Here is a 13,265-nt window from a genome sequence, read left to right as displayed (position 1 = left end):
CATACTACGTGGTTCCAATATCGACCCTCTCCATGTCACCTGGTAAGATGCAAACAGGGAACATGCAGAACCAGTTACGCCTTTCTCCTTGAGGGTGGAGAGGAGGATCTGGTAGTCTACCATATCAAATAATGCTGACAGGTCTAGGAGTATCAGGACAGAAGAGAGACTTCTGAGAGTCACTTTCGTGGCATGGAATGACTACGTCACTGCAAGGAGGGCAGTCTTGGTCGAGTGGCCAACCTTGAACCCGGACTGGTGGGGGTCCAGGAGGTTGTTCTGGTGGAGATACTAAATAAATAAAATAAAGTTGACTTTGACTTTGCGTCCAGACGTTCGAATCCACCCACTCCAAAGTTGACTGATTCTTGGGTCTGGTGTTGCTACGTGAAACTGATTCTCAGAGTAAAAAAAGAATCGACCAATGAGCGCCGCGGGTTCTAACGACTAGCCAGTCAGCGCCACCAGGGGCGGGACTGATGGCTGTTGTCGAGTGTTGACAAGCTGTGCGTTCAGACAATGCGACTTGTGAGGTGCCGCACTGAGAGCTTCTAGGAACTCAAATTACATGGAGGATGATTGCTAGTAGACCAGGACTATGGGGGCGGGACTACATCTCCTCACTGGCCTGTGAGCGGCTAAAGATTCCCCAGGCAGAGCTGGTTGATGCTGCTAGGGAAAGGGATGTCTGGGGCCCCCTGCTGGAGCTGCATCCTCCGCGACCCGACCCCGGATAAGCGGATGAAGATGGATGGATGATTGCTAGTAGTTGGTAGTTAGTTACAGTAGCCTACTACAATAATAATAATAATAATAATAATAATAATAATAATAATAATAATAAAAAGCTTTATTTGTATAGCACCTTTCTTACAAATAAATACAGCTCTAAGTGCTTAAAGGACAATGCTCGTTTTTGACAACCTGGACCTTATTTACGACATATTATAAGACGTTTGACTCCCCGAGATCACTTTGGTGTAGTTCGGAGGCATGTAGAAGAAATTTAAAATCCAGCGCGAGCCAGTATATCCATGTAATGGCGGTGGTCGGGGCACTTAGAATGCAGTTTCTAAAAATCTATTTTCTGCCGTGAAACGGTTGTTTTCATCAATCTGTCTTGATGAATTGCTAGTTGTGCTTAGGGCTGCTCGATTAATCGGATTTTAATCTAGATTAAGAACTGGGCTGTCAACGATCATTAAAACAAAATAATCGCCATAAAACGATTTTGCACAAATCAAGTGCACCCTACACTGCAGAGCTATACTGTCTCCCATGGGAGAAATGTATCTAATCCAAAGAACATTGTTAAAAAGAAAAGCACGTCAACATTTAATAAATTAATTGTTATCAAAGTCAATGTATAATTTGATATGTTAAGAAAATGTTAAAACTTGATAAAAAAAGAAAGAATGAATAATCGTGTTAAATAATCGTGATCTCAATATCAATCAAAATAATTGTGATTATGATTTTTGCCATAATCGAGCAGCCCTAGTTGTGCTTATATAGAGCATAGGCCTGTTGTGGTTTTCACATGCCATGATCTTTCGAAACGTCTTTCGAAACGAAATAGCTTCCTCACTTGCTCCAGCACTAATGCGCACAGCGCGCAATCGTTGCTCCAGCACGCTGTGCGCATGCGTGCTCCTCACTTGCTCCAGCACTAATGCGCACAGCGCGCAATCGTTGCTCCAGCACGCTGTGCGCATGCGTGCTGGAGCAAGTGAGGAAGCTATTTCGTGTCTAAAGACGTTTCTAAAAATCATATTACAGAGGCATGTGAAATACCACAACAGGCCTATGCTCTATGTAAGCACAACTAGCGATTCATCAAGACAGATTGATGAAAACAACCGTTTCGCGGCAGAAAATAGATTTTTAGAAACTGCATTCTAAGTGCCCCGACCACCGCCATTACATGGATATACTGGCTCGCGCTGGATTTTAAATTTCTTCTACATGCCTCCGAACTACACCAAAGTGATCTCGGTGAGTCAAACGTCTTATAATATGTCGTAAATAAGGTCCAGGTTGTCAAAAACGAGCATTGTCCTTTAACAACAGACAATGTACATAATAATATTAATAAAATAAACGAAAAGCAGGACAATAAGATGGAAGATAAAACACAAGATAAGATATCAAGTAAAATACAGTGTAAAAATTACTTGACCTGCCTGCCCTGATAATTGAGTATCTTAGGAAGATATAGAAGTACGGTCACTGGGTGTAATCAAAGTCGGCGACCTTGCCCGTGAGACCTCACGCCAAGCCCCTGAACCGTTGAATTACAATAATTACATTACTGTTTCACTTTGCTCCCTGTTGTCGTTATGTTGTCTACGGTTGTCATGGCTAGGCATCAGCAATGACGACGTTAAAATCGAATCTCCCTTCCCCATGGAAATTGGTCAAAGTGGAAGCAACGTCAGACTGAAGTTCTCAACGGAGTGTGACAAGCTGACAATTCTGTCTGATTTCATTCACACTCCTCTCTCCTGGAGTGGGAACAGAGGAGGACCTTATGGTGCTCGTTTAGCCAGCTGAATTCATCTGCTCAGACAGACGAGGAGAGCAGCCACCAGTGGCCTTGGTAAGTGTACCTGCCTGCGTTCTCGCAGCTGTCTGTGAACTATTATCCTCCCAGCAGCTAGGGACTGTGTAGATTTCCTTTAATCTGGCCTACATGTGTGGCCATATGCTACGTTACAGGGCTGTCTACTTTGTTAAGCAACCAGATAAAGAGATTAATGAGCCAAAGAGCTGAAGTGGAATTCATTAAATAGGAATATTCCAAAACACAATAGCCCTGTGACTAATTAAGTGCAATGCTATGCTACATTTGTAATAGGGTTCAAAACATTTATACCTACTGATAAAGCCAACACTAGACCAATTAGTAAGATGATGAAACATGGGGTGAGTGGGGACCTGCAAATGGGGAAATTTTACGAGATGAATGGTTCTACACATGACCTACAGTATCTAGGCTAAACTAAGCTTTGGTTGTCCTGTCAGCTTTTCTATATGAACATCTGTGAACGTCAGATGTAAGAAAATGCCAATGCATTGTCGTTTTTTCTACACACACGGTGTCACGCTGGCACGCACGCGCGAGCATACACATGCCAGAGAAAGGACAGGGCCAGATCCATCTCTATTCTATTACCCAGATGCCCTGGTCCCTAGGGGAGGAGGGAGATGATGCCGTGACTTCCTCAGTGAGGCACGCAGCAGAAAGGCGATTCACGGACACACACACACGCCTATACACATGCAAACAGTCGGTCACACACACTCCGTAGCTACTGTACTGCCCTGCATGTGGCGGTAGTGGTGAGGTTGAACGTGAGGTGGGGAGCCTGGGGCTTTGAGAGCTCCTAACTACATAACAGACTGATCTCTCTCTCTCTCTCTCCCTGGCTCTCTAAAGAGCCACAGGCGCACTGCACAGCCCATCCAAACACCTCCCACAACACTCTTATTCTCACTGGCCTCACAGAAAACTCTGTCTGTCTCTCTCTCTCTCTCTGTCTCTGTCTCTCTCTCTCTGTGTCTCTCTCTCTCTCTGTCTGTCTCTCTCGGTCAGAGATGCCTACAGAAAAGCCCCGAGGATCCAGGGACCTGGGGAAATGAGAACATTCCATCCACAGTAAATATTCCTTGTCAGACGAAGAACAAAGCAGTTAACAGAGCGATCATAAATCATGTTCATCACCCATTTTCCCAATAAACCAGGTCCTTGTTTTGTCAGCATGTGTGTGTAACCGTCTCTGGGATACTAGGTGACTCACCTTGGCCTTGACCAGTCTCTTAGCGGTTTTGATCTTGGCCTCGCAGAAAGCCCCTCTGTACTTGGCACTCACGTCCGTCCCCACAGTCAGGTAGGGGGGCTCCTCCAGAGTCTGGGACAAACAGAGAGAGAGATTTAGAGAGAGAAAAAATAGAACTTCTTTCAAAAAAATAAACAAACGCAACACGGAGGACTGGAAGTCAGGAGACAGACAATGGCGCTCATTTACTCAGCGAACGTACGACAGTATACTGGGCGTACGGTCATTTCCACGCCAAGTTTGGCATTTATCAATTTGGACGTGAGCGGAGACTGCGACCAAATCTCACGCCAAGTCTCAGCTCGTGCACGCAAGTTTGAGAATTGTCATGTGACTGATTCTGACTGGCATTTAAGCACAGCCACATTCATCACTTCAAAATATGTAGCCTACCCTATATTTTGCAAAGGCCTCATATACCCTTAACATAAATGGGTATTTTCCAATTGTTCCAATTAAAGGGGTAAAGGGGTTTATGGTGTAAGAGTAATTTTGCTTTCATTTTGAGCCTACTTAGACTATGCAGCCATACAAGTCTTAAACTGAAAGCCAAATGAATGTTACACCAATCAATCAATGTACTGTGATATACTACAGTAGCAATCAAAATGAACAAAAGCAACGGGTAGGCTTCAGTAACTTATTTAATGAAGAGCTTTGACAGTCATATGGGTAATGCCATGGTCTAGAAGACCTATGCACGTCCTTTCTTTCAGCCAAGGTGAGAGGAGTGGGCGAGCGAGGTAAGCTACAGTATTAACCAGACGTGCACCAATTCCTATAGGCCTGGTTGAAAAAGGATATTTTACATTCACACAGGTGTTACCTCTAATTTGCGATTTTGTTACTTTGTAAATTATCACAATAATACATAAATATAATATAAATCCTCAAATTGACAGCAATGTGCAATGGTTTTTGGATAGACTACTACACAATTTAGGAAGCTGCCCAGCATGCACGCTGTTTAATTGTGTGAATTTACATGTCTGTGAACTACCCCTAAAAATAAAATTGTAAAATGCGACATGGTTTTCCTGGATATTTCCATGGAGAGTGAAGAGTTGTCATTGGGCGAAAGTCTGAGAAATGTTTTGTTTTGGCCGTATGTCGCATCTCCATGCCGTAAACCAGGGGTCCCCAACCTTTTTGCACTAAGGACCGGTTTCATATAGCCAAATTTTCCGAGGCCCGGGGGTTAGCCTAAAACGTGTTTTTTTTTTTTCTGAGCCTATAACGTTGTAGTGTAGTCGCTTTTTCATAAGTTTAAGTAGGCCTAACAACAGCACACTGATTTAAACACATTACATGCATATTATTTTGGTGTCAACACATATTAGCCTATTATTATTATTATAGGCCTAATAATAAGTTTAAGTAGGCCTAACAACACACTGATATAAACGTGGCTAGCTCAAGATCAACTCGGAAGTGCTCCTTTATTTGGAACTTCCGGGTCGGAAGTTCAAAATCTGTAAATTGTTGTGGGGTTCACAGATAGTGGTTACTGGTGAAAAAATTACCAACAGACTGAGCGCAATTCAATGTAATAAATGTATTACCCCACCACCCCCAAAAAAACAAAACAAAACCTTCTCTTTTTTTATATTATTATTTTAGGCTATAACTTTCCCGGTGGTTGGGGACCAATGGCGTAAACTACAGTGTCGAGACCAGACAATGTAGGGACCGTGATATTTGAATAACGACTGTTTTCGTCCATGTCGCCTGATCCTTCATGCGAGTGTCAGTGTCCTTGTGGAGGTGTCTGAGCTGGTCCCAGGATACCGGTCTGCCTGGCCGTGCTAGTGCAGGTGTGTTCCCTGAGCTCCTCCACCCATCCCATGTCTACAAGTCCGCCGGGGCCAAACGAGCAAAAATGGCACCCGTTTTTCAATGATTCATCAGGACAAACACACACCATCTGCTGTTGCTCTGGGTATTAAGAAAACAACCCTGGGAGAGGCGAACACAAAATCGTCCACTTGACTGGTAGAGATGGCGTCAGTGTCTTGTGTCATCATTGGATGTTAATCATATTGTCTTCCTCCAAGGCCAGAGAAAAGAAGACAGAGAGGGAGAGAGAGAGGGAGAGAGAGAGAGAGAGAGAGAGAGAGAGAGAGAGATAGTGAAATAAATATTCTAAGCAGAGCAGACTTTCCATTTCTGAGTCTGGAGCCAACTGCCATAGTAACAACAAGCCTTAGTACTGAATTCACTAAGGCCTTTCCACAAACATCGGTAGACAATAGCCTACATTACAGCTCTATATTTAACCAGGGACATCTGGAGAGAGGGACAGTCCTCGACAGAGGAGTTTACACTGACAACAGGGAAGACAAACATGATCACAACTAACCCCTGGTGCCATTCACACTCCCAGAGTAGCATGGACCAGGTGGTGGTCAGGAGGACGCCATCAGAGAAGATACTACAGTAGCCCCCCTCCCCCCAGGGAAGATACTATACGGTACACCCCCCCCCCCCCCAGGACAAGCTGGCCCCTGCCCCTCATACCACGCCCACAAGACGCACGTCGATCGATCGACCCACATGTGGCTTGGCTGAAACATGGGGCGACAGACAGACGACCTCAACAGTGACCACTTCTCCTTTTTCACGGACTGCCACTCAGTCTTTCCACACACACGCACACTCATTCCATTCCGCTTTTTTAGCCCCTGACAGGGAACAAGGCTTTTAAGAAGGAAGGCTTTGGGGGGGGGGGGAGGCACCCAAACTCCAGCAGGTTTGATAACACACAGAGCACAGCCAATCAGGCCAGATTTACATTCTGTCATCCTCCTTGCATGACGACAAAGATAACAGCCGCACATTTCCTCCATGATATGAATGGAGAGGAATTCCATTCTGTGGGGTTGGCCAGCGACAGCACATCGGTAGCGTTTCAATAAAAAGGCGGTTTGTCCCATATGGTGCTTCCCTCGGTGTGTGGATTACATTTAAAGCTAAACCGTGTTCTCCCTCTCCTGTTCATTTCTCTGGCCACAGCCACACAGCAGCGCTCGATACTCCTTCCCTGTTGTGTCGTCCATCGCGCGCAGCTCTACACCAAATCAAGTTGAGCACGCTCAGGGAGGCACCAAGATCCACTCTCTGGCTCATGTAGGACACTTCACACTTAATGATCGTGAACGAGAGCAGCTCTCAACCTAAGGTGACGACTGCCGCCGCAAGTACAATCCCCCCCCCAGCAACATTTTGGCCTTTGGACACAGCAGCCTTGCAATATTAATATCTCTCTCTGATTCTGATGAATGATTCTTTGTTTGGTGGCGGTGAATATGAGCAAGTCCAACGTGGTTTGTGAGATGAACCATTGTTGAGACGGAAGATGTTCTCTGGGCATTAAATAATGCTTCATTAAATACACCGACCGCACACTAGTTTGGTTGCCACAGGCCACAGGCTGCCTGTGGCTGGCACAGCTGCTGTTGGCATTTCGAGTTAGGCCAGAGAAACCCACACCTAGACCTAAACTGAACGATCCATACCTCTCACTGACATGATCGATGCTTGATTTACAAGGTAGATGGTTACAGTATTCTCATGAGTGTTCATCAGAGTGCTGAGTGTAGTCTACGACAAGCGGGCTTCTCACACACACTATCCCAATCAGCCTTCTAAGTGCAGTAGTGCACTGTGATGATCTTCCAAGAGATTATTCAGCAAAATACTAGAGTGACCCAACGGACGCAGGTTTTGGGGATAAGCCTTGCCTATAACTTGCCATTCGTTTACTGCCCAATCAGTGGCGGCAAAATCTACTGTCCGCCCAATCAGATTCAATTCAGACTACGCGAAACAACGACACCCTAGCATCCGCTCCACCAAAGACAATTGTGATGATTGGTTTAAATAAATACCGCGTTTTTTCCCTCCTATCTCCGAATGGTAATGAGGCCAGCAGCCAGACCTTTCTCCAGCGCTGGCACAGCGTGAACAAAGTGTGGAGATAGCAAAATACCAACAATGATGGCATGAGCTGCTTGACTAAGAGCAAACAACTCAAAATACCTGACATTACTGGATTATTGCTTCAGGAAGAGATATTGGAAAACAAAAGTCTGGAGAGATAGAGGTGGCTTAAAGGCCTGACGTAATGCTCTGGCTTTGAAAACACACTGCCTTCACCAAGAGAAAATATACACTGGAATCAGCAGGAGGAGAGCAGCAGCACCAGTTCAGGTCAATAAAGACCGCCTCCAGGTCATGAAATTTTCAATAGCTGGCTGCAGGCATCACAGGCACAACCATGAAAAAGAGCCATGCTGCTTGATGGGCGTTCCTGGGAAAAATCCACATGAATACATTATCATTCCATGACTTAATAAAAACACACTTCTTAGAACCTAGCATCAGACTGGCGAATGCTTGATCCTTGTTGGCAAAGAAGACATCCATGTGTGCCTGCCTGGGGCGTAGGCAGGGCCAAGGCAGGCAGGGTTAGCCTGGCTCCCTCCCAGGGTACAGCTCTGTCCATTAGCTGTGGGGTGACAGGCTACAGTCAGCTGAGCTGACTAAGAGACACTTTCCCTCAAACAGCTTACTGCTAGTGCTAATTACCAATATCCTTTACAAGAGATCACGACTATGAGCACATTTCTGAAAATGGTGCTTGTTAAACTCAAATCGAATCAAACTGTATTTATATAGCTCATTCGGTACACAAAGGCAACACACTGTGCTTTACAGGGAGAAAAGGGAGGGGGTACACATACTGATCACCTCATTTTCCAGAGGGAAGCAGAAAAAACAGTTCACCCATTTGAGCCAATATAGGAGATCACTACACGCATGTTTTGACTCATTACACATGCTGACATGGACCTACAGGGTGCCATCTGTAAGATGTCCTAAATGCTAAAATATTTTCCCGTTCATTCCACCTTTCATAATTCTTTTCAACACTAGCGCTGCTTTGCCAATTGTTTTCTGTCCATTGATTGGCTGTGTAAAAAAACTTGCCACATGACCCAGGTGTAGCCCATTGGCCCTAATCGGCCACTGTGTTTCTGAGTAGGTGTTTGGTCAGGTATAAAAGACATCTGCAGGGAGGCACCACAGTTTTGCATTCACTTCTGTAAACTTTCAGTTGCTTTTGTCACCTAAAATAAAGTAAGAATAAACTAAGTAGCTAAGAACAAATAATGGCCGTTATTCATTTTTGTAGCTGAAGCTTCTTTTCAGTGTGAGGGTAGTTTCACAGTGTGGATCAGTGCAGGAAGAAGGAGAGAGTGAGAAGACAAATCAGGTATGTACTTCACACATTAGGCTAGGCCTACTACAGTACCTTAATCTGATGAAGAACTCCAAAGTATTTTAGCATCCACTATATAACTAACTTAATGGAAGCAGATACAAATGTTTCAATACATGAGAATTGTATAACCTGGTGCCCCTTTAGTGGCAGCAGTACACCCACAGAACTTGCCTATATTGCTCAATAGATTTGGTTACATCACTTCATTTTCAAGGCCTTCATTTTAAAATGCCAGTAATGATAACTAAAGTCGGCATTTGCTCCTATTATAGCATTCACCATAGTAAGCACTTAGCAGGATATCACATTATTTTTATGAATAGGCTACAGCCTGACTAAAAAATTAACTTGTCAGACTGAAAGTGTCTCCATCAACTAAAGCTGATGGGGAGAAAAAATAAGGGGAAGACTCAATATTTGGACAAACGAGTTAGTTTGAAAGCTGCCAGCTATGGTAGGAAAATATTTGCCACATACATTCTAAAAAATAGTATTCTCCAAAAGCGACATGAGAGGATGGACCAACCATATTGTGCAACAATGAATGGGCTTGTATGTTAAACAAAGGAACACTGAAGAGGTATGCAGGAAAGAATTAAGCTTTTTCCCCGAAGCTCGCATGCTGTACAATAATCCTGTTGTGAATCACCTCTTTGTCCAGGCCAGAATCACCAGTGCTTTCATGGCAGGAGCTGCCTTGGCAAGGCCATGGATAGATTTATACAGCGGAAAATACATTGAAATCACAAATGCAAAATGTTTCACTAACTCGTTCAATGATTAGCCTAGGTGTGTTTAAATGGAAAACAAAAGTTCATCCAACAAATTCAAAACCATAAGTTCATAAAACAAATTCAAAATAAGAACTAGACGTCTGAAATTTCAAATGGACAGTGCAGTGTACAGAGCATCGGTGTGAACATGCACATTCAACAAGCCTGTTCTCTCCAAAGGCAACATCTGGGAAAACAATGAGACATGCTGTCTGTAATCAACTGTAGTCTCCCTATGGTTACCATAGAAACAAGGGCAAGAGCTGCCACTGTCAAAGAAAACGGTAATCCGATAGGGGCAACAACTTTGCAAAGTAGGCTACACTGAGATGAAGAAATGTCTGACCGGGTCAAGTTGAACAACAAACCAAAGCAAGTGACCTAACATGTCAAAATGGCGTTGGAAGTTACACCGAGTAAAAACTGGAAAGCAACTGCGAATGACACCAACACCAACATTTCCACGATGAAAACAGCATATTTTATGCAGGGTTTATTGAATTACCTTCATCTCTGTTCAAGTCCTCTCTGTCCCTCTTGAGTGACCAGTGTGACGACTCTGAGGCTGAAATAAGAGTTGAAAAGATTTGTTAGACATGTACTCTACTGCATAATAAAAGTTGCAACACGCAGCTTTTTACACCGCATAGACTAAAACTGATGAGTCAATGCAAGAATCTGAACATGCTAGCTCATAACATCAATACGTTTAGTTTTAGCATGAGCTGAAATCGTAGGTCAAGTCATCGGTATGATTTCCCGTAATCAACTTTACCCCCCCAACTGCTACAGGTTTGCATCTCCTGCCCGATGTACCCGTTGCATTCCATAGACCAAATCTGTCTTTTTGTCGATGCGCACTTTTGCAGGCTGATCATTTCAACCAGAAGAGCGTTTTAAGCTGTATGCATGTGAAGCCCCGCGTAGTCGGGTCCCTGGGTGCGTGTTGTCTACGGCAAATACAGGCGAGTCAGTGAGCAAAACAAGTGTGGCGAAACAGACATCACACATTAAGGCTTCTTCCGATCACAAATGGTCATGAGCGCTGTATGAAAACGGTTACCAAACGAACGGAGGGGGAATCCCTCCACATAGAGGAAAATATCATGCGGCGACAACCAACTACAGTAGCCTGGTTTCTTGTCCAGGTTAGCGTGATGTCTACTACTGTTTAGTACTGCGCTGCTTACAGCAGAGGATGACGCCATTTCTGAGTCTGCCTGCCTGCCTGCCCTGTCGGAGAGAACAGTTCTGGTCGGCAGGATCGCCAGCATTCACAATCACATACGACTGACATCGCCATTCATCTGTGCTTCTCATAACCATCCCTCTCAAGTGACATTGTTCTGGGTGGCTTTTGACTTAGCATTGTCCGATCCCCCTCGGCTTTCCACAGTACAGCTCTCCACGGAGACACAACCGAGCTGCGATGTTGATAACATGCAAAAACCAAGCAAGACTTAACCAACAGCTGACTAGAGTAGTTCTTGCGTTACATGAATGGTATCACAACACCGCAAAGTTGATTGAAGTAGCACCGCTGTCCGCGTCGAGTGAAAGTCTTATTTCGCTTCCCCGTCGACACATGCATGTTTAATCCGTTCGTGTACAAATTTGCTGACGGTCGGCGAGTGACTTAGCGTTACATGATCGGGCTCTTTGACAAAGCGACAAGCACTTCGCAACAAAGTCAGTGGTTTTATGTCATGAAACTGAACCACGATTTGGACAATAACAATAATACGCTGCACTTTAAGACGCATTTTCCGACGAATGCTCGCAGAGGCTACAATGTCACCCCAGACGACGTGTTAGTCCAGTTCTCAGACAGCCGCAACATGTTATGCAGACATGATGGGAGTAACGTTAGCAGACATGGTAATAACATTTAGCAGTAGCAGGTCTTTATCTTTCGTCTCTCCCCGCAACATGCTGGAGTGAAGACGACTGCACCTTAGCGGTCAACTACTATAGCCTGCCTGTCTGCCTGCCCTGGCGATAACAGCGGGCTGTGCCTTCACTGCCAGCCATTTCTGCTCACTCATATTTCCACAACTGCTGCACTAGTGGGAGTATCTCCGCGAAATGAGGTATCGGACACACATACCTAACGTTACACACAGTGATGTGTGAAATTATGTCCTGATCTAATGTTATTTGTTGGTTAAATCTGCAAATTTGCAAAAGCAAGCTAATGTTCTACAACGCACAAAAGAGGCTCGCTGGCGAGCAAAGAGACTCGTCTTACAACTCTTCGTCTTGATCACTGCAAGCTGCTGACACTGGGAACCATTGCTTTGTAAACAGGCTGCCATTCTTTCAAACAACAACAGTGAAAATACTTTCCTTCAGTAAAGCAAAGTAACCTTTACGTAAGGGGAAGCAGGTTCAACCATAGGCAACTAACTAGACAGCATTTTAATTTTCACCATCTGTTTAACGTTATACATTAGCTATAGCTAGCCAGCTTTACATTAGCTAGCTAACCAACCTACTTGCACCATCAAGAAGTGTTCGTCGTTTTCGACTAGAGAATTCCACAACAGCGGTGGGTCGGCTGCTGGCTAGGCTAGCTGGTAGTGGTGGTGGGCTGGTGTCGATCACCATTGCATGTAACGTACTCGTCTCCAGATGGAAAAAGTAACTAGCTAGCTAGCTTCCGAACACGTACATTAAAGAGGTGCCATTCTACAAGTTAGCGTTAGCTGATTAAATATTGTACTAGTCCATTCATTCGAGTCTGACAGCGACCAGCTAAAATAGCAAGCTAACGTTAATCTAAACCAGTTCGGGGACATTTCAATTCTCTTTTTTTCTCCCAGCATCGAAATTCGCTGTAGTAAGCTTGTCCTCTTGTCCATTTCTCATACTGCATGACAAAAGCAACACAATGACTTACCTTTGCAGTCAAGTTGAGAAACAGGTTTCTTCTTTGACCGAATGTTGTTATTAATCCATATAATCATTTACGTAAATAAAAGTGTCAAGGTTTTTTAAGCGTCGTCCGTTATCCCCCGGTCGGTTGGTGTGGATTCGACAAAGTCGTTGCTAGCTAGCCTACCGAAGCCGTGTTGGTAGACAGTTCTTTCTCTGATCTCTCCCCCTTTCTGAAACTGACTGACAGACACACAAAACCACCCACAAACATCAGCATGTCCGTCCATTGGACAAGACACCGAAGTTAACGCCCATTACCCTATATTATTGGCTAGCGTTGAAGAAAAAAATATCATTACATTTAAATGACGACATGGAAACACTGAAGTCAGGGGTAGCTGGGAGATGTAGTCACATAGACGGTTTTTGCGCCATACGTTCACGGAGGACGGAGACTGCTTCTAAACTTCAACTACCACGGTTCACCTCGCG

The 13,265-nt window shown here is 44.5% G+C and overlaps 1 protein-coding gene across 4 annotated transcripts in view; it reads right to left on the bottom strand.

The window, feature by feature from the left end:
* Positions 1–12,953, bottom strand: part of arid4b (AT-rich interaction domain 4B) — a 40,500-nt gene extending 27,547 nt beyond the window's left edge. For all 4 annotated transcript variants that reach the window (XM_084461276.1, XM_084461277.1, XM_084461279.1 and 1 more), the window contains exons 1-3: positions 12,796–12,953; positions 10,402–10,461; positions 3,801–3,911 (exon numbers count right to left, since the gene is read on the bottom strand). In XM_084461276.1, the coding sequence (XP_084317402.1) occupies positions 3,801–3,911; positions 10,402–10,407 (117 nt within the window). In that variant the 5' untranslated portion in view covers positions 10,408–10,461; positions 12,796–12,953. The remainder of the gene's footprint in view (positions 1–3,800; positions 3,912–10,401; positions 10,462–12,795) is intronic.
* Between the last annotated feature and the right edge of the window lie 312 nt (positions 12,954–13,265).

This window comes from Borostomias antarcticus, assembly GCF_949987555.1.
Source record: "Borostomias antarcticus genome assembly, chromosome: 2".
Taxonomy (NCBI): Eukaryota; Metazoa; Chordata; class Actinopteri; order Stomiiformes; family Stomiidae; genus Borostomias; species Borostomias antarcticus.
Note: the sequence above shows the minus strand (reverse complement) of the source record. Positions and strands in the feature narration are given on the sequence as shown.